Source organism: Schistocerca nitens, chromosome 1 (assembly GCF_023898315.1).
Source record: "Schistocerca nitens isolate TAMUIC-IGC-003100 chromosome 1, iqSchNite1.1, whole genome shotgun sequence".
In the NCBI taxonomy this organism is placed as follows: domain Eukaryota; kingdom Metazoa; phylum Arthropoda; class Insecta; order Orthoptera; family Acrididae; genus Schistocerca; species Schistocerca nitens.
Genome location: NC_064614.1, coordinates 676,879,765 through 676,901,301, shown reverse-complemented (window position 1 = coordinate 676,901,301; position 21,537 = coordinate 676,879,765). Strand labels below are relative to the sequence as shown.

At 41.4% G+C, this 21,537-nt stretch overlaps 1 protein-coding gene across 2 annotated transcripts in view; it reads left to right on the top strand.

The window, feature by feature from the left end:
* The window catches only part of LOC126259284 (spermine oxidase), a 142,740-nt gene that overhangs the window by 32,737 nt on the left and 88,466 nt on the right, over nucleotides 1–21,537 (top strand). For both annotated transcript variants that reach the window (XM_049955935.1, XM_049955943.1), the window contains exon 3: nucleotides 5,798–6,062. In XM_049955935.1, the coding sequence (XP_049811892.1) occupies nucleotides 5,798–6,062 (265 nt within the window). The remainder of the gene's footprint in view (nucleotides 1–5,797; nucleotides 6,063–21,537) is intronic.

Genomic DNA, 21,537 nt, shown 5'->3' with positions numbered 1-21,537 from the left:
GCTGCAGGCTTGTCTTAATGCATGTCATGCACTTGGCGCTCTTGGGGTGACCTGCTTATTTTTCGAAGTCCAGCAATTCGAAACTCTGGGCCTGTACTCACCAATCCCAGCATTTCCCCATCATCTCCAATATTCTTCTCCTTGATGCAGACTCTAATTGTAACACCATCCTGTCTTCCTGTGTCCTCAGGTTTTGCACATCTGACATCATGGGCATTGGGGTATGTATTGTTCTGCTTGTACCAAGAACCAGCCTGCTGCTACTCCGTCATTCACCCCCTGCCCCACCCCCATTGCCCCTGGGACCTCATTCATCTGACTGGCTCTGTGTAGCTCATTGTCACTGACACTGAAATGTCTGCTATGATCGGCACCCTACTTTATGCCCTTTTTTCCACACAGTCACGGTCAACTGCCCACCTGGTTTGAACACCCTTCTTTCACAACCAGTTGAGCAGATGCTTAATGTGGACCAAAAAACTACATATATGTTGTCAACATGGCATCCACCACCACTGATGCCACCCTTGATGTCATTGTCCAGATTTTAGCCACCAAAGGGCTACCCCATGCTATCAGTTCGTGGCAACTGCTTGTGAACAGTTCTGTTCCTTCAATGGTGTCAAGCACCTGCTCTGTCTGCCTCTTCTGCTGTCCTCCACTGGCGAAGGAGAATAAATGTTGTGTACATTTCAACAACAAATGTTGAAGTCAGTGGGCACTTCCACCAACATGGCGGTGATCATTATGTTTATGAGGAGGTACAAGACCACCCATATACATGACTGTAGTGTGGCAGAGCTTCTCTGTGGATGGCTGCCACATACTCTCCTCCTCTTCCTAGCTCCACAGTGTACAGAACCCTGGAACTAGCATACTTGGCACTTTGTGCTGCCTTCAGCTGTGTGGGCATGCTCATATGGGGCAAAAACCATGTGGATGCCAGCCATGGTGGTTGCCACCTATGGGTGGTGCCTACAATGGTTGACATGCCAAGGAATTTGGGGTGGCAGCATACTGACCAGCTCTGTCTGTGCCTACCGACTGCACTGCCACTGGCTCAGTCAGATATGGATTGCCAACACTTGCTGCTCCTACAACTGTGCTGGTACAACTTGTTTTCCAATGTACCAGTGATGGTTCCTTAATATACAGGCATGGAAGTGATGGTCTCAGTGCACCTCTGTCCACTTGGCCGTCATCATCCACACTGTCATTGCCCATGGTGCTGTAACTTTAGCACATTGCCAGGTGTCCCAACTTTTTCCTCCCTGCTGGTGGGCTTCTATGCCGGGGCTCGAACTTTGTCATTAGCTCATCGTCCCCAGATTGTCTGCAGTGCTTCCGGCCCTATACCCATTTCAGGGGGAAGGGATGTAATATACCCAGTGAGTTTGAAGGCCTGCCGGAAGGACTCAGTGACAGCCACTATATGACACCGATACATCTGTGGGCCATGATGTTACTGCTACGAGTGCTGCCACAAAGACATGCCATCTGTGCCAGCCCATTAACACCTGTGGCTCTCCTTTAAAACCAGAAGCACAGCAGCTCTGTCAGCTATGATTTCTCTGCTGTAGCCATATTGTATTGATGTTACAGCATATCATAGTCTTGGTTCTGAATTCACTAAAATTTTCAATATGGTTTACTTGCTGGACTTGTTATTCTGAAATGCCATCATTGTTGTTTGTCTTTCTCTAGCTTTTGACCAACTGTTTACTCTCCAGTGACTTGCTGTGACTCCCTCGCCCAGTCAACCTATTTCTACTCATTCTCAAGTCATTCCTGGCTTTGTCACATTCTGGTCACACAGTATTCATGTCATTACATCTCTATTCGTGGAGGTAATATAATGTATTCTGTTCTATACAGAACCACAAAATCACTCGACAACAACCTAGAAGGCTGAAACTAGCTGTGAACATGCCACCTTCTTTTAATAAGTTCATTGCTGTGGTACTTGCTTTAAAAATTATTACTATTATTATTATTATTATTGTTGTTGTTGTTGTTGTTTAAGGGACATTCAGCAATTAAAAAGGCAAATTTATGTTGAAAGAAACTGCATGTTTATGCAAAATGAGACTTTACTACTTCTCAACACCATCCCTACCAATATTGATACACTTGTCCAAACAGTGAACTAGTTGTTTTTTTAAATATACTTGATGCAAAGAAGTCATTGTCTTGTTATTTGAACCACATTCTCACAATTTCTTGGACCTATTCGTTATTCCCAAACTGTTTTCCATGTTATCCTTCCTTGTGTGACCAAATAAATGAAAATCCAAGAGAGCCAAATCTGGTCTGTAGATGCTGTATGTTCCTTGCTGGTAGCACTCTCACTGGACGTAGATGTAATGGTCTTGTTGATAGTTCTGCATGTGTCAGGCCAAGTAGGCACTTGCTGGAGGAAGTCCTTATGGTCATTTCTGGTGCAACGGTCTGGCCCCAAGATGATGGCAGTGGAACCAAAGCTAGAAGCTCCAGAGACAGCATAGGAACTTTGGAAATTGGGTGGACTGATTCTAGTACCAGCATCCATTGCTGTTCTTTTGATGGAGGTGCCAGATTGATGTCTATGGAGTTCACTGTTGTAAGTGGGATGGAAGTACCAGACACTCATTATCTGTGGCAAGTTGTTGAAGGATGGGAGCAGGTCTGACACTGTTATGGCGACCTACCAGACGGTCGAGATGTCATGCCAGGGTACCTTAACCAATGTTTGTTGTGTTATCTTCACAGCATTCCATCATACTAGCTAGTAGAACCATCTGCTGTCACTGTTGTGCTACAATAGACAGCTGGATCCAATCTGTGGTCCATCCAAAAGTGTGTGCCCACACCATGGTGCCGATATTAAATGGTGTTGCTTTCTCTTTAGCTCACTGATGCTTCCACTTAGTATGAAGAGCAGAATCTGATTTGGTTGACCCCTTAGCTTTAGCAATTTGTGTTTTAAAAGTGCAAACAAAACTTTCTGCTAAGCCACTAGAAGTTGGATGAAAGGGAGGGAGTCATTAAATGCATAATCCTTTATGAATGGAGACTCGTTGGAGCTCAGATGCCATGAACTAAGGTCCACTGACAATGCCCAAGGTATAGGGTGCTTCTTTCATGACAGAAAATTTAATGGTCCCCACTGTCATTGATGTACTCATCATCTGCAACTTGATGATATTAGGAAAATGGTAAAGAGATTCACCTCAATAAACCACTCCATTCCAAGGATAGGGCTGGTGGAATTTATATGGACAAGAACCCATGGCTGAGTAGGTGTTGGCGACAGAGGACCCAAGTGATGTACTTCGCATTCTGTAAAGTGAGGGACTACCTATGTGATGCATTATCCATGTATGGCCAGCAGATATAATGACAGGCCACCTACTTTATTCAGGTGGATCCCTAATGTGACTGGTGGAGTAGCGGTAACACTTGTTGTTGTAGGGATGTTGGTGCCACAAACCGACAGTTGTCATCATCTTTTATTAATAGAAGGACACCCTGCTAAATTTGAAGTTGTTCTCACATGAAGCAGCAGTGGAGAGTTGATGGTGCTCTGGTGCACTGGCTGACAACTTCATGGGCCATCCTGTGCGGAGATGCTGAAGAAAAGGGTCACACCTGAATGCTGCTGCAAAATTTCTAAATTGATTATAGAGGCTTCCAAGGATTGTTATATTTAGATGTCCATCTGAAAACACACTGTATCCAAACTGTCAACGTGTGTGACTCAACCTGTGGAAATCAAGACAAAATGTTCACATTTGAATGCTGGCTAGACAGATGGTAGTGTAGAGAGAACTGTCAGTTAAATAAATACAAGGCCCACTTATGCATCCAACGGGAGCATAGCCTTAGGCCTGTACAGTGATAATAATGGCTTATCACCTTTAGTTAAATGGAGAACATACAAAAAAAATTGTACACAGTGAAAATGATACCAGTGCATCTTTTTCTACATCTACCTCCATACTGTGCAAGTGCATAGCAGAGGATATGTGCCACTGCACCAGTTTTTGGGGCTTGTTCCCATTCCTTTCATATATGGAGCACAGGGAGAATGATTGTTTAAATGCCTCTGTGTGTGCCATAATTAATCCAGTCCTCATGATCTCTATAGGAGGAATATGTTGGGTGTTGTTTTATATTCCTAAAGCCATCATTCAAAGCCAGTTCTTGAAAGTTTGTTTGTAGACTTCCTCGAGATAATTTCCATCTAGCTTCAAGAGTATGCCAGTTCAGTTCTTTCAACATCTCGGTAGTTCAATGAAATTCACTAACAGCTGTGTAATTGAGATGTTATTTCATTTTATTTTGACTACTAGTTTTGGTATTCCACTGTGCCATCTTCAGGCCCCAAATGCATTTCTCAAAAAGATATTCCTGGATGTTGCAAATTCAAACAGTATTCCAAGTGCACTGTATGACAATATCCTTTGTTTTTGGGAAATGAATATGGGGCCTGTAGATGGCATAGTGGGATGCCAAAACTGGTAGTCAAAATAAAATAAAATAAAATAAAATAACATCTCAGTTACTTGGCTGTTGGTGAATTTCATTGATAATTACTATATTAGTTGCTTAAATGGTTAAGTAAGTATACCAGTCCATAATCACTGTGGGGTAACTTCACTCTAGCAGTCTCACCTCTAGACATAGTCAATCTTCACAACAGTGAGAGCAGTCCCATAAATATAGCATCATCGTCTAGGAAAACATTGGTTAGATCAGAGCACATCAGAGAATGAGAGAATGAGAGCAAGCTCATGGCCACTTGGACTTAAATCAGCCCGCTATATGTTTTCACATGATCAGTCAACTGGACATGCTGCTCACCAAATGTAAACGTAATTACATGTGTCAGTATTTCCACATTTTCCACTGCTATGTCTGCTACAGTTACAAGGTTTGTAATATGCTGGAGCTTATGACTGAATTAAAGAACTTTCTTGTAGGCAACTCTTTTCTCTTCACCAAAGAGTATCTTCACAGGAACTCTTAAAATTAATGTTTCTTGTTATGTTTTAATTATTATTATCACTGTAATGCAGTAATATTTTGTAACATTAATTCATTGCATTACACCTGATAAAATGTGCATCCTTAACTGTTTTACACATCCCAGAGACCCATCATGATGGTGCTCATAAATATGACTAATAGTGTAATGTAATGTCAATGTAGTGGTACTTAATTTGTGATGAGAACTTTAATGATTGAGATTTTTTGTGATTCAAACAGAATTTAGCTGTGAGCTATTTGTTGATAACTATATCAATCAAATCTGTTAATTATTCTTTCCTCTATTAAATATTATGTGGAAGTAGCAGAGAAGTGACTTAATTTGAAAACTTTCTCAGTGCCTTATTAGCCATGGTATGAAATATGTAGTAGAAATATGTGTTACATTTATACCTGTATCAGTATTCTAATATTTGCTCTATCAGTAACTGTGATGATATTGCAAAAAAACACGTATGTTGAGATTCATATTCTGGTGGTTAAAAAGTTGTGTTCCTTCAGATTAAAACTTAAAATTATTTGAATAACAGTTTGTATAAGGAAAGACAGATATTGTGCAGTTAATAAACTAGATTTATTTTATTCTTTTTTTTATTTGCTGCACTCCCAGTACATGTTACATGTAGTTTTTAATTGTGTTCCTTGCCAAAGGAACTCATGTCACTGGCAGTACTGCTGATACTCAGTGCTTTACTACTGAAAAGAAATCAAATAGTGTATTCAGCTAATTACATGTTGTTATCTTACTAAAATGTGTTTCCTTTATCAGGTGGCAACATAGTTGATCTTGGGGCACACTGGGTGCATGGTGAAAAAGGAAATGTAGTTTTTGCATTACTTAAAGATCTAAACATTCTTCAGATGTCAGTTACAAGTATTACGGAAGATAATGTTATGTTTGTGGATTCATCTGGAAAGCCAGTAGCACCTGAAAAACTAGCAAAAATATATGGTATCATATCAGAAATTGAACAAAACAGTACCAGTGGCTTGAAAAATTTCTGGGGATCTGTTGGGGACTATTTCACAAGGGAGTAAGTATGTTTATCTCCATTAACTCGGTAAGACAAAAATGTGAAAACAAAAATTTGCTTCTCAATGTTATAGAATTATAGGTTTTACAAATGAATGACTGAATATTACTGTAGTTATTACTTTATAAATGCTTAATTTTTACAATGTCTTCTGAAATCTCTACACAGATCATAAATCTTTTTTCATAGACCCAATAAGGAAAGTCCTCTTGTGTCGGTTACTTATCTGCCATGTGAAAAATGGATATACTGCAGGAAGGGTTACCACCTGTGTAACTTAGAAAAGCTGGTCTTGGCAGGAAGGGTCCAGATGGCACAGGCTGTAAAGCAGGCATTCAAGTGAAGAACATTGTGTTGGGTAATGTTCTTAGCAACTGGGTGGTCCAGCTGTTTCTTAGTCACAGTTTGTCGGTGGCCATTCATGTGGACAGACAGCATGTTGGTCGCCATGCAACAATAAAATGCAGCACAGTGGTTGCAGCTTAGCTTGCAGATCCCATGACTGCTTTTACAAGCAGCCTTGCCTTTGATGGGGAAGTTGATGCATGTGACCAGAGTGGAGTAGGTGGTGGTGGTAGGACATATGGTTCAGATCCTGCATCTAGATCTATTACAGGTATTTGAGTCATGAGTTATGATGGATGAAGATATTGTGTAGGTTTGGTGAGCAGCAGAATACTGCTGTGGGAGGAGTGGGAAGGATAATGGGTAGGACATTCCTTATTACAGAGCACAACAAGAAGTAATCAAAACCTATCATTATTCAAGGAGACATTAATCATTCCATAACTGAATGGGATGATTACAGTTTTGTAGATGGGAGTCCCAACAACACATCTTGCAAAACAGTATTAAATGCTTTCTCTGAAAACTACTTGGAACAAATAGTTTGGAAGCCAGCTCATGCTGGAAATACGCCAATGGAAAAAAATTGCAACACTGAAAAGGAGTTGTGCTGCATAAACAAAAGTTGTTAGTCATGTTTCTACATCTGCAAATGATGTCTAATATTATTTTACATCATTCATGTAAGAGTGGTGCTAGCAGCGCCACTATGATGATGTAAATTAGGTTTGCTTTAAATATATTCTGTAATGGCCATGAGCATTAGTTACCTTTGAGATTGGATGTGGTGAGTTGATGGTGTCAAGAATGTCTTTAAGGTGACAAAGATGCCATTATCAGCACCTCACTGAGATTGAATGAGGTCATGTAATAGGGCTATGAGAAGCTGGATGCACCTTCTGTGATATTGCAGAAAGATTTGGCAGGATTGCTGGCAGTGGTGGTCACAAGAATTTATGTTAACAAGAAGACCAGGCTCCAGGTGGCCATGTGGCACTACCAAGAAGGATGGCCATTATGTTCAGCTTAGGGCTCTGGCTGTCATACTGCATCTACAGCAGCAGTTGATACCATAGTGACACAATGAACTATTACATATTGGATACTTCAAGGACAGCTCCAAGTCAGATGTTCTATAGTGTGCACTCCAGTGAGCCCAAACCACCACCATTTGTGATTTCATTGGTGTCAAGGTTATGCCATGCATGCTGACTGCAGATTTGTATGTCAATGTTGGGATTCAACCTCTTGTGCTGCCATTCATGAATTGCATTCCTGAGGGTGTTTACGATCTGGATAACAATCGCCCACATACTGGTGTTGTCACTCAACATGCTCTACAGGGTGTCGACATATTGCCTTGGTTTGCTTGATCATCAGATCTGTCTCCAGTCAAGGACATGTGGGACATCATCAGACAACTTCTCCATCAGCATCCACAACCAGCATTAATTGTCCCTGTATGGACCAATCAGGTGCAGGAGGCATGGAACTCCATCCCAAAAACTGACATATGGCACCTCTCAGTAGGAAGAATACAGTTTATAAGCACTTGTAGTCACATCAACACAGAGACTGGTGGAAAAAACAGATGGTTCCTTGGATCAATGACGGTGGAGTTCACAGAGTGAATGGTTAGCCAAAAGCAGAGTTCAGAGTGTAGTGAAATTATTGTACATGTACACAGAGAGTCCAGGGAGCAATCCAAATCATAATGTAACATAGGCAAGTCCAGTCACTCTACTAATGGGTGGTGCATATCAAAAGCTTTAAGGAACTAGCAAGACAACCAGTAAGTGTGGGGCTGCAGTATTTACAAGCACTCTCATGTCAGTGGACAGGCACATGTAATATGCCTGCAGCTGCAGCAGTGCTCCTTGCAGGAAGAAGGTGCTGTCAGAGTATGAAGCATAAGTCTCTCTGAGTTCTCTTCCATACTGATGCTCACATTGAGTGATGAAACTGAATCACTGTCAGATACTAAACAGAAGTAATGACACAGTTTAATTCTCTCACTACTGCAAAGTTGAGCGATTCAGGTATTAGTGCCAGTGGTATTGAGAAACAGCTGAAACTGCAAAAATGAAATAAGACACTGGGGCTGCAACCCCTGTTTTAACCGTAGCATACTGTAGATCTATCAGATAGAAAGCTATGCACAGCTGTTGTTAGAAAGCAGAAGCCACACCTTCAACAAGAAGGGTAGCAGAAGTGATTCACATGACTACTATCCAGTCTCATTGGTGTCCATCTGTTGTAAACTCCTAGAACTTATTCTGAGCTCAAACATAATGAGTATCCTCGAACAGAAGGACCTCTTCCATGCCAATCCTTGGAAAGAACTCACAAAGTTATTGGTTCAGAAATTTATTAAAATGAGTGCTCACCATTTCTACTTTTTTATAATGGCAGTTATCACACAAATATTACGTTACACAAACACTTCCAACTCTCAACCATGAAAAGTATCATATTTTCTGTTTTACTAAGCTGTGTCAGTACTCCTGTTTAATATCAGATAGTGATTTAGATATAAGTCACTTAAATAATAAAATATTAATTAAAAATACTATGAAAAGGATAGATTGCTCACTGTAAAGATGACACACTGAGCTCCACTCGGACACAGTGAACAGACTTTTACATATAAGCTTTTGGCCAAAACGTTCTTCAGAAAAGAGAAACATATCTACATACACACAAAGAACACACCTCGCACACACATATGACCACTACCTCCAGCCACTCTGGCGATACACTGTGTGTGTGTGTGTGTGTGTGTGAGTGTTTCTCTTTTCTGAAGGAGTCTTTAGCCAAAAGCTTATATGTAACAGACTTTTCATTACACCTGTCTGTAACTCAACATGCCATCTTTACAGTGAGTAGCAATCTATCCTTTCCATAATATTGTTGATATTCCAATTTGGACTTTCCATTTTTCAAAAATGTTAGTTTAACTATTTCACTAACCAAGCTTAGTAGTTTATTATTTGTATCATAAGTACAATATGGCATATGTTGGTGCCATTATGTATATAAGTCCTCTCTAGCTCTCCAAGACAACAGCAAAAATTTGAATCTTTACAAAGATGAAACTTCTTTTATATTTTTCTGATTGTAATGAGGAAAAAATCTCATGTGCAGAATTTCTTTGGATCCTTATGATGATGACAGCAGTGATTCTGAGAGTCTGCTCAAGTGATTTATTATATAGTCTCCAATGGGGGAAGTCAGTTCTAGTATGTAAAGATATCTGTCACCATTCTAGTTTCACTTGCCACATTATTAATTTATATCTTTGACTAAGGCCCACACTGATTTTTATAATTCCTTTATGTAAAATTTCAATTTTTTTATTTGATTTGATTTTGCATTAACAGGATAGGATAGAGATAGGGATGAATTTGAATTCAGAGTTATTTGACATACTGTAAGCATACAGGAAATTGTGGATATCCATTTGACCACACTACATGAAACAAAGGGAAGAAATTTACAATATTGATCAGAAATATTCAAGTACAGTTACATTTTTCTCAGATATCACATAGTTTTATTTATTTTATGAATTCATTTACTTTACAAGAAATCAGCCAGATTATAATATTTTTCTGTTATTTATACATGAGGATGGATTATTTCTACACCCTTTATTAATAGTTTCTTATACTGCTCCACCATCTGCTCATGTCTTGTAGAAAACAGGAGAAAACCACAAGTGGTGCCCTCCATTTCACATGACATTTTATTTTCAATATATATGTTCCATTGTCATAACAGTTCTGTTATTTTTTATTCATTTATCTTTTTCTTGTAACAGACAATGGGATTTTTATACAATTTTCCATTTGAATGATTTTTAAATATGATGTCTTCAGTTTGTTAGTGGGGGTCAAAAATTTACAAAGTTTCAAAGGTCAAAAAGAAAAAGTGTTCTGGTAAGATGTGATGGCAAGGTAAATCATGATGTAGACGGTCAGTAGCATTAGATGTATGTACGGTTGTGGAAGCTGCTTTCCGTAGTCTCGTGCATAGGGCAGTCAATATACCTATGAGCGAAAAAGATAGGGAGACTGAAATTAATACTGTTAAGAGAATAGCGATGAATAATGGTTACAAAATAGATATGGTTAAAAAACTGTTACGGAAAAGTAATAAGCGCAAAAACAAAAAACCTGATGGAGAGAAAGTGAAAATTATCACGATGCCATACTACGGAACAGTCTCACAAAAGATAGCAAATATTTCTAACACTCACTTCCTTGGAGACATGGACAGTGCGGAGCCATCCATGGCCTCTTGTGAGGCCCCGAGAAGATCCCGCAGAGAGACACGAGAGAATGGTCGAAAATGTCCAGGACGGAAACTCGTGCATGGAACGTGCCTCCTGGATGAGATGATGGGTGAAAACTCCGGAGCAGCATCCATAGGTGTCGTGGACCTAGGGGTGTGCTCCAGCGAGATGGATCCCAGAGAAGGCAGTGGCGCGACTGGGGCCGGTTCCAGCGTACTCAGAAGCGGTAGCGACGTCGGCTGCATCAACACGTACGGTAGATCGGCAGCAGCGATAAGACTGGCTTCTCGGGCTGGTGGAGGTGAAGGAAGGGGCGGTGGCACTGGCGTGGCCACCACTCGTGGGCGTATCTGGTCGTAATGGCAAACAACCACGCCGACGTCCGTACGTATTTCACGTCGGCCGCGAAGAGCCTTGACCACCCCTGGAATCCATTTAGGGCGAGATCCATACCCTCGTGCCCACACGTCGGCGCCCACTGAGTATTTTCCCGCACTAGGGGACACAGCACAAGGCCTGACAGGGTGAAGCAGGTGCAGTGGAGTGCGCGGTTGGCGGCCATGCAAGAGTTCAGCAGGGCTGCGATCACCCAGAGGCGTGAAGCAATAAGAACTCAGAAATTGCAGCAGAGCGTCATCTGTGGAAAAATCACTAAGGAATTTTTTCATTTGGCTTTTGAAAGTGCAGACAAGGTGCTCGACCTCCCCATTCGATTGCGGATGGAAGGGCGGTGCTGTAACATGATGAATCCCTTGTCCAGTACAAAAATAACGGAAGGCCTGCGAAGAGAACTGAGGGCCATTGTCCGCGATGATCGTGGATGGAAGACCTCCTAGCGCAAAGAGTTTGGACAAAGCCAGCGTTGTTGCCACAGTGGTGGGCGACGGACATTGAACAACAAACGGAAACTTCGAGAAGGTGTCAATCAACAGTAGCCAATAAGTGCTGAGGAAGGGGCCGGCAAAGTCAGCGTGCACCCGTTCCCATGGCTGCGCCGGATCAGGCCACGGAGAGGGCATTGTACAAGGTGCAGCCAGTTGTTGAGCACACTGACCACACGCAGCAACCATGTGGGCGATGTCAGAATCAATACCGGGCCAATAAATGTGCCTGCGGGCCAGGGACTTAGTCCGAGAAATCCCCCAATGGCCTTCATGCAACAGTTTGAGAACATCTTTGCGAAGAGAGGCTGGCACCACGAACCGTGGAGATGTGCCATCCGTGGCCAGAAGAACAACACCATCACGAACAGACAGACGAAGGCGCAAGGCATGGTAGTTGCGAAGGGGATCCGATGCCCGGCCCTTGGTCCTGTCCGGCCAACCCCGTTGAACAAAACCGATCACCTGACGCAGGACCAGGTCCCGCGCAGTAGCCGACATGACCTGCGAACCTGTAAGTGGAAAACCCTCGACCGCACGACGTTCTTCCTCATCAATGTGGAAACAGAGTAGTTCATCACGATCGAAAACCTGGTCGGGGCCCATCGGCAATCGCGACAATGCGTCAGCGTTGGTGTGCTGGGCCGTGGGGCGATAGTGAATCTCATAGTGAAAACGAGACAAGTATAAGGCCCAACGTTGCAGGCCCTGAGCTGCCTTATCTGGAAGCGACGCCGATGGGCTGAACAGAGAGACCAGCGGCTTGTGGTCGGTGATGAGGTGAAACTTAGAACCATACAAAAAAATGCTGAACTTTTTTAGAGCATAAATGATAGCGAGCACCTCCTTTTCGATTTGAGAGTAATGCCGTTGCACATTGTTGAGGGTCTTGGAAGCATAGGCGATGGGTCGTTCCGACCCATCCTCATACCGATGGGTGAGAACAGCCCCTAGGCCATACTGTGACGCGTCAGTCGCCAGAACCAAGTGCTGACCCGGACGGAATGTGGCAAGACAAGGCGCCGACTGCAAATGAGCCTTCAGGCGGACAAAAGCCTGCTCACACTCGTCGGACCAACAGAAAGGGACGTTTTTGCGTAACAGCTGATGCAGAGTATGAGCTATTGCCGCCACAGATGGAATGAATTTGTGATAATAAGCAATCTTGCCTAGAAACGCCTGAAGTCCTTTTACCATAGACGGCCGGGGTAGAGTGATAATGGCCGCAACGTGCTGACATAGAGGACGTATACCCTCACGGGACAAGTGGAAACCAAGATACACAATGGAGGGTTGGAAGAACTGTGACTTGTCCAGATTGCACTTCAACCCAGCTGAATGCAAAACCCGAAACAGTGAACGCAAATTGCGAAGGTGCTCCTCAGTGGAGGCCCCCATGACAACAATGTCATCCAGATAGTTGACGCAGCTGGGAATGGAAGCCGTGAGCTGTTCCAAAAACCGCTGAAAAATGGCCGGCGTGCTAGCGACACCAAATGGTAACCGCTGGTACTGATACAACCCACAAGGAGTGTCGATGACGAGAAATTCCTTGGAAGAAGCATCCAACAGCAACTGATGGTACGCCTCTGATAAGTCAAGTTTGGAAAAGAACTGGCCCCCAGCGAGCTTGGTAAATAACTCCTCAGGATGGGGAACAGGATAAGTGTCAATGAGGCTCTGAGCGTTGACGGTGGCTTTAAAATCACCACACAATCGCAGACTCCCGTTTGGTTTAGAAACCACCACGATTGGCGATGCCCATTTGCTGGAGGTAACAGGAAGGAGAATCCCGGAAGCTGTTAACCTGTCTATCTCAGCCTTGACAGGTGCACGCAACGCCACCGGAATAGGGCGTGCCCGGAAAAACTTAGGGCAAGCTGTAGGTTTAAGAGTAATGTGGGCTTCAAAATCCTTGGCATGACCCAGACCAGCAGAGAACACGGACGAAAATTCAGAACACAATCCATCCAGCTGTTGATACGGAATATCCTCAGATATGAGGTGCACATCATCAATGGAGAACCCGAACAACTGGAAAGCATCATAACCGAACAGGTTTTCAGTGCCCGCATGATCCACCACATAAAACGTGAGGGGCCTAACAACAGACTTGTAGGCAGTGGAAGCATCAAACTGGCCAATGATAGGAATTTTCTGTTTATTATAAGTTCTCAGATTTCGCGTAACTGGAGACAAGGGAGGTGTGGTTGCTGTTTTTGCTGCGAGCATTGCGGCCCAACGCGACGTTGTTTACGCGAGTGAACCGCTGCCACATCTTCGTTCTCCTGTGAAACAGGCAAATTGTCCGTGTCGAAAGTTGACTGTACAGCGCCTACATCACACCACGCGTCTATTTGCGCGCCAGCAGCGTGAGACACTTTAAAGGATTGAGTGATGCTTACAACTTCCGACAACGACGGGTTTGGCAGTTGTAGGGCACGTTGCCGAACTTCTTTATCAGAAGCAAGCCGTAGAATAGCATCCCTAACCATTGAATCAGCATAAGACTCATGATTAGTGTCCGTGACAAACTGACATTTCCTACTCAGACCGTGTACTTCTGCCGCCCAAGCCCAGTACGATTGATGGGGCTGTTTACGACACCGGTAGAACGCCACGCGGGCGGCAATGACGTGGGTGTTTTTGAGGTAATAGTTAGACAATAAGTCACACATTTCTTGGAAGGACAGGGAGGCAGGTTCCCGCAGAGGGGCTAACTGAGATAGCAGCTGATAGATCCGTGGGAAAATCCAAGATAGAAATAACGACTTACACATAGGAGCGTCGACAACGCCGAAAGCCAAGAAGTGTTACCACAAACGCTTCTCATAATCCTCCCAGTCTTCAGCGGCCTCGTCGTAAGGAGAGAATGGAGGCAGAGAAGAGGAAGACAGACAATGAGTAAGCGATGTCGACATTGCCTGAATAGCAGCCGTCAGCTGTGTTTGTTGTTCAGTGAGCACTTGTATAAGCTGTTCCATGTCTGCCCCGTCACGAACACACAAATCCACAACGCAGTGAAAATATCCCATCCTCGTCGCCAAAAAGTGTTATAACCTTTAATCACCAATAATTGTGTGGATATTCAAACACACTCACTTAGAAACAATAGCTGGTTACATGATAACAACTCAGTATCTCTCATTCAACTGCTGTGCCGTGACATGCGGCCGGCGCCGTTCGTAGCTAAGTGGCGCTCCCGCGCTCAGCCGAGTTGCGGAGCGCCTCTATCGCCATTTGCGCGTACTGTCATGGCGGCACTGTTAAATGTCGTGGCACTGTCACAACAAAATGTCCTAGAATTTGAGAGCACGGTGGCTGGAATCGCCATTAGCAGTGCAAACACCAAGCAGAGCTTTCATGCTTTGCTGTGTCAGAATGTGTATACATTTGCCTGTTTACTTGTCTGCACTACAGGCTGATCATTTTTGCTTCAACATTTATTGTATGCAGACATGTTCACCAATGAGGAGAAGTTGGATATACTGCTTTTATGCAGTGAATGTATAAGAAAAGGCATAAAAACAGTACAGTGGCTTAGGGCTATCCATATGGATTGCCAGTGTCAGACATTGCAGGCAGTGGCACAAATTATTGAGATGTTAGTTTGAACAGGCTGCTTGAGCATCAAAAAGAGGACAAGAAAGAAGACTGCAACTGACAGACAACACAAAGCAGCTGACTGGCTGTAACACTAATGAATCTGCACAGTGGTACAAGACTTACTGCCAAGGAATATGGAATCAGCCAGACAAGTGTCAGTTGCATCCTTCATCAACAGAATTTCCATCCCTATCATATATCACTACCTCAGGCACTCCATGCCAATGATTTTGAATGTCATACAGAATCTTGTTGGTTTGCCTTTCAGCAACTGGGAGATGACATTACGTTTATCCAATGTGTGTTGTTACCAATGCAGCAGTGTTCACCAAGTGCGCTAATGTGAATTTGCATAATGTGCACTACTGGGCAGCTGAAAAGCCACAATGGCTTTGTCAGCTGCAATATCAATGGCTGTGGAGCATAAACATATGGTGTGGCATATTACGAAATTATATTGTGGGACCTTACTTCATCTCAGGCATTCTAAATGGAGATTGGCACACACACTTTCTGATGAACATTTTGCTGGTTTTTGGTGGATATTCAGCAGTGTGGGTGGCTGCAACATGATGGTTGTCCAGCTCACTCATCCCTGTTACAATGCAAATACTGAATGAGAACTTTCCTGGATGTTGGATAGGATGAAATTCTGTTGTAAAATGGCTTGTGAGGTCCCCCAATTTGACTCCTCTTGATTTCTTTCTTTAGGGAGCACTCAAAGATGCAGTCTATGATGACGACCCAATGATGCCAGACAATACATGTCGTTGAACTGCCAGTACATGCTCTATCATATCCTTCACCATAATTACATCTTGTTATCATTCTTAATATGCATTTCAGTCCATGGTCAACAGTTTGGAAATTTGTGATAAGTTCCTATGGGATCATGAGGTCATCGGTCCCTAGGCTTACACTCTACTTAATCTAATTTAAACTTACTTACACTAAGAATAACACACACACCCATGCCCAAAGGAGGACTCGAACCTCTGACATGCGAAGCCGCGCGAACCGTGGCAAGGCACCTCAGACCGCACCGCTACCCCACATGGCTCAACAGCTTGAACATATGCGTAAATAAAGAATAAAGTTATTTTTTTGGAAAACAAAATTTTTTGTTATGTGTTGTGTGGTTACCAAATCATTGTAAGTAAATTTAATTTTATTTTTTTTTCCCTATTTATGAGTGTAGAAAATTGCATTGCAGTGTCAAATAAGTTGACAGTGAGTATTGCATGTAGCTGGTAACACTTTCATTACACCCTTATGTTCAGCATGAAACGATGTTTTGTTAACAAGAACATTTATTTTGTGGTGTACAGGTGGTTACCAAACTATTTTTTAAAAAGAATGTTTAGTCCAGTGAATGTGTCCCATATGATATAATTTAGAGCAGTGTAGTTAGAAACAGTTGTCTGACAACATGTACTTTGCATCTAAGAAGCACACAGCAATGTACAGGAAAAGATAGGTCAGTTAAATATTTAATACAGAAGTTGCTTTTTGCAGTACATAAGTCCTCTTTATATTTGAAGAATGAACAGTTGATTTCTGATTCAGCTCATGTAAACCTGGGAGGATACACAAATGTTAAATAGTTTGCCTAAACCCTTCGCGATATGCTAGATTGTAGCATATGTCATATTTCCATACAAAACATTTGTAGGTGAATGTTCATCTTGCTTGTAAGTTGGTTCAAGAGATAATAAAGCTTTATAATCATAATGCAGGCCTACATTACAGTATACAGCTACGCAGCCTGGTCCAAAATGCCTGCTTGGCAGTGTTTGCGCCACAAATACTGTTTCCACTGTGCTCTCAAATTGTAGGACATTTCTCAATTTTTTTGTGACAGGCTTCAATATCAACATTAACAAGCACTATATCACTGTAATTGTCTATTCAAGAGCTATTGAATGCAGTGATAAAAAGTATGCAGTTCCATTTAAAAAATGTACTTACTTCAGTATCTCAATTGTTACCAGCACTAAAAACATTAACCAAACAAAAACATATGTGCCCCTTGACACACTAACATTTGCCAAAAACTGTGTTCCAATACATGTAAAACCATTCATGAAATAAAAGAGATGGTACGTCTTACATGACTCACCCTGTATATATTTACACACTAGTATTTTTTGACATAATGTTTTCATCTAGGATGTAAAATGTTCTCTTACTGCTTAAGTTCATTAATATGTTCAGTCCATTCACTAACTAAAAATCATCTTCAGTCAATCTGGATTTCCTCCATTGTGAAAAGAGTTTGATTGGCACCTGCACACAGACACTATACTCCTAATTCGTTTCACATGTACATACTTTTTAGAAAAGGTTTAAATCACTATAACATAGTTTGTTGACAGACTGCATCCAAATATCTCTTCACTGTGCAATTAAAAATATTCAGTAACATAGATTCAAAGCCCAGTAAACACATCTATGTATCTAATTGTGTACAGCATCACTGAAAGTATCTTTTCATATCCTGATGGGGGTGTAGTCCCGAAATCATGTTAGTTCCAGGATAAGGGAGCAAGTAGGCTCCATCATGAGGTATCTTAGCTGTTTCAAATGGTCTGTTGGATAACAGTAGCCACTTCTTATTCATTTTATGTAGGAGTGAGTTCTTGGGATGGTTTCTAATTAGTATCTTCTCTTTCACATGAACATTTTGTAATTTGGATGTTTTGCTATCAAAGTGTTGCTTCCTGTAAGTAGCTTTGTCAGTTTACTAAAGCTCTTTGCACTTCTTCTTGCCAAAAAATGTCGTTACTGGGGACTTGTGGATGTGGACCCATCCACTTATTCTTTTATAATTTGTTAAGCAGTAACTCATTTTAATTGGTAGAATTATGCTGTAAGTTATTAATTATTTCCTCAAAAAATGTTATATAATTTATCCCATTAGTGTGCTCAGTGGAAAAGTATGTCCCAATGAATCGATAAATTCTCTAAATATTCTCTCAACTGGATCAGCTGCAGGATTCTAATGTGAAATTGGTATTTGTTTGATGCTATCATCATGTATAAAACTTTTCCAGCATAGTCTGGTGAAGCCACTGGCATTGTCTGATAAGACTGTGTAGACTTGGTAAACTTTTGGACTTAATTGTTCACAAGTCTTCTAATAACAGGAGAGCTTGTAACACTTCTGATTGTGTAGTTTAATGCGTCTTGCAAAAATGTTGTAAAGAGCTACTATATATTTCAGTCTGGCATGTGTCTATGCAAGTGGAACACAAACACCAGTTGACATAATTGGCATTGGTTTACTCGGTAGAATGGTATGTAACTCATCCTTGCATGTGAGGATTTGATTTTTTGGCAGATTAAGCATGTCTTTTGTATCTGTTACACTTTCCATCTCATACTGGGGCAGTAACAAGATGGAGCAATTTTCTTTGCATATTTAATATCACCAAAGTGACCCAACACATGATAATACAACGCAATAGAAACTTTATATGTTCTGAAAACACAAGAACTAATCTACAAGAGCCCTATGAAGCAAATAATTTTCATCTGATTATACAGTTTTGGAAGTTTTTCAAGAATTTTCCATTCGATCGTGCATATGTAATGCCCATAGAGCTTGTCATGAAGAAGTTCCAACAATATTGAATAATGCGCAATATACATTATGTTGTTATTGTGCCAGGTGGAATGGGTGAAAGTAATAAGAGGGGAGGAAGAGAGGGTGGAGGGAAGGGGTGTGTAATTCCTTCAAAGATATCTGTACCTGGGGCAAAGAGGCCACCCCCCCACCCCCCACCCCCCAATCCTGACTCTCAGAAAGGAAAAATATATAGTGTACTCAGAGGTTTTTCTTTCAGTAAAGTGATTTAAAAGTCAGTATTACACAGGTTTTTTAACAGAGTAGGAACTGGAACCTTTTTCATGGCTACTTACAAGTTGGCATCTGTCTCCCAAAATATTAAAAATATTCTATATCCACAGATTTGCCCATCCTCTTGCCTAGTAGTGTGAATGTCTTGCTGAGGCCTTCACAGGCAGATATTATCCTCCAAAACTTCTCCACGAACAGATCTGTAATTCTACAATCACTCCCATAGATCACGCACTCCCCACCTCCTCATTTCCCAAAATCATCCTGGATTGAAACAAATTAACTGCATTGTTTACCAGGACTTTGACTACCTTTCATCATATTGTGGACTGAGGAATGTCATTTCAACCACTGCTAAAATGATATTCTACCATTCACTCAGTATACTATATCTTCTGGTCCATTCTTATAATGTTCCTATTTCCAACCCTTTGTTACATAACTCATATTCCTGTAGAAAATAAAGATGCAGGATATGACCAGTTCAGCCCCCAAGCACATACTATGCCAGTCTCATCACAAGCATATCCTACTCTTTGGAAGAAATGAAGTGGTGCCTTGGAGATTAAATTATTGACTTGCGTTGTTTATTGTTTATATTTTTATGACATGATCACATGAGTGTTTCACATAGTTGACAATACAATGGAAACCATGTGCAGAATGTTCCGTTAGTCTGAAAGTGACCACTGGCTGGTCAAAACTGGTCATGCCATTGTGAAATGTTCATATGATTGTGCAGTGAAAAATAAAAGATCTTTCTGCTCTGTCAGAGGCAAGGATACTTACGAAAGCAGTATGTCATACACCAACTCTAATGTAACTTCTGCAGAAGCTTTTATGTGGACATGACCACTAGTTGTCTATGTAAATTAGTTTTATGACTACTGTGAAACTCTGGTCAAGACCAAAGCTGAACACCCAGCACCAGAACAATCTACTGAGCAAAACATGCTTGGCCTGTGGCTGCTTCAAACTATACCACCTAGATTCCTGCCCCCTCCCCCACCAACATTAGTTTCTCTTAATTACAGAGACAGACCTTGTCCTTGCAGCATATCCTTAAATCGCACAGTCCTTTTGCCAACAATCTCCCGTAGCCACTGTTCCCATCCCATCTCTATCCCTGCTTTGTCAATTAATCTGTACCCACAATCTCTGCTGTCTCTTTTTCCCTTTGATGGGAAAGACTGTGGCTAGACTGTTCCTCATGTTCACAGGCTACATTAATTCTGATGCTCCTTTTTGCGAGTCCATGCATAAAGACTCATTCATTCATGCCTTTTAAAATCAAATCCCATTGATGTAGCAGTTTTTCTGAGAGTTTGTTTGCTAACCTAGATGACTAGTTCTGTGGAATAAAAGCTGTGATGGTTTTTCAAAGATGATATTGTGTTATGTTGTTTATAACATCACAGGAATTGCTGCCTAATACCACACATATCTATATCACTAATGAAATATTTATTGTGTAAATTTTTCTTATTCTGCTTTGGGAGAGGTACTTGAATCATGCTTCACTTGGCATCACATCCCTCCTTCTGTAATTTGCACACCATTGAATTACTTAACTTTTGGTTATCAACATTTGCTTGCACATTCCTTCACCTTCTCTGTCATCAATATCACATCTTTCTTGTTCTCAAGGCCAGTGAAATTAATGTTATTGACAGCAAGTTCTCATGGCTTCCCGTGAAGTCTTTTTTCTGGAATCGCTTTCTGTGCCCATACTGTGAGGTAACAATGCAACTATTTGATAAGTTGTGGCCTTACCTCTGAATGATTTGCATTCTGCCAGATAGATTTACTTTCCCTCATTAAGCTGTTATTCATAATGTTTGTTTCAGTTACTTTATTATTTGTTGGCTAGTTGTAAGATTTGAGATGAGGCTCTTTGGGCCTGCTGAGGGGACCAGTGATAATTGTACTGGATTAAACTGTAAAAGTCAGTGTATTGGCCACATGCAACTTGATTGAAATTGATAAGTGATTTCAGCTTATCAGCCATCATCAGATCCAAAATTGACAGCAGTGACATGTAGGCATGTAGATAGTATGTATGTACTGACTGAAAAGCTGGAACCAGTTATTAGTTTTAAAAAAGTAGCATGTGACCAAGACATTGACTTTTATAATCTCATTATAAATATCCCTGCTGTTTTCATTTACCTTATGTAACATTAGTTCTGGTATTTTAATTTTGTTTACAATGGTTCTGTAATCAACAGATATATTTTCTCCTATGACTTTCCTTCGTGGGAAAGTCACTGATTTATAACAATGATAGTAATAGTCCTAATATGCTGATCTGAAGAACCCCTGCATTTTGGATAATAAAGTTTGGGACCTATGCAGTCTCAACTTTCTGGCCCCATTTGTCAAGCTATGATTGTGTGACAAAGCAAGCTGAGATATTTTTACTTCCCCTCTTGTTTTGCCATCTGCGTCCTTAAAATTAATTTTTTCACTTTTAACTAATTACCATTAACA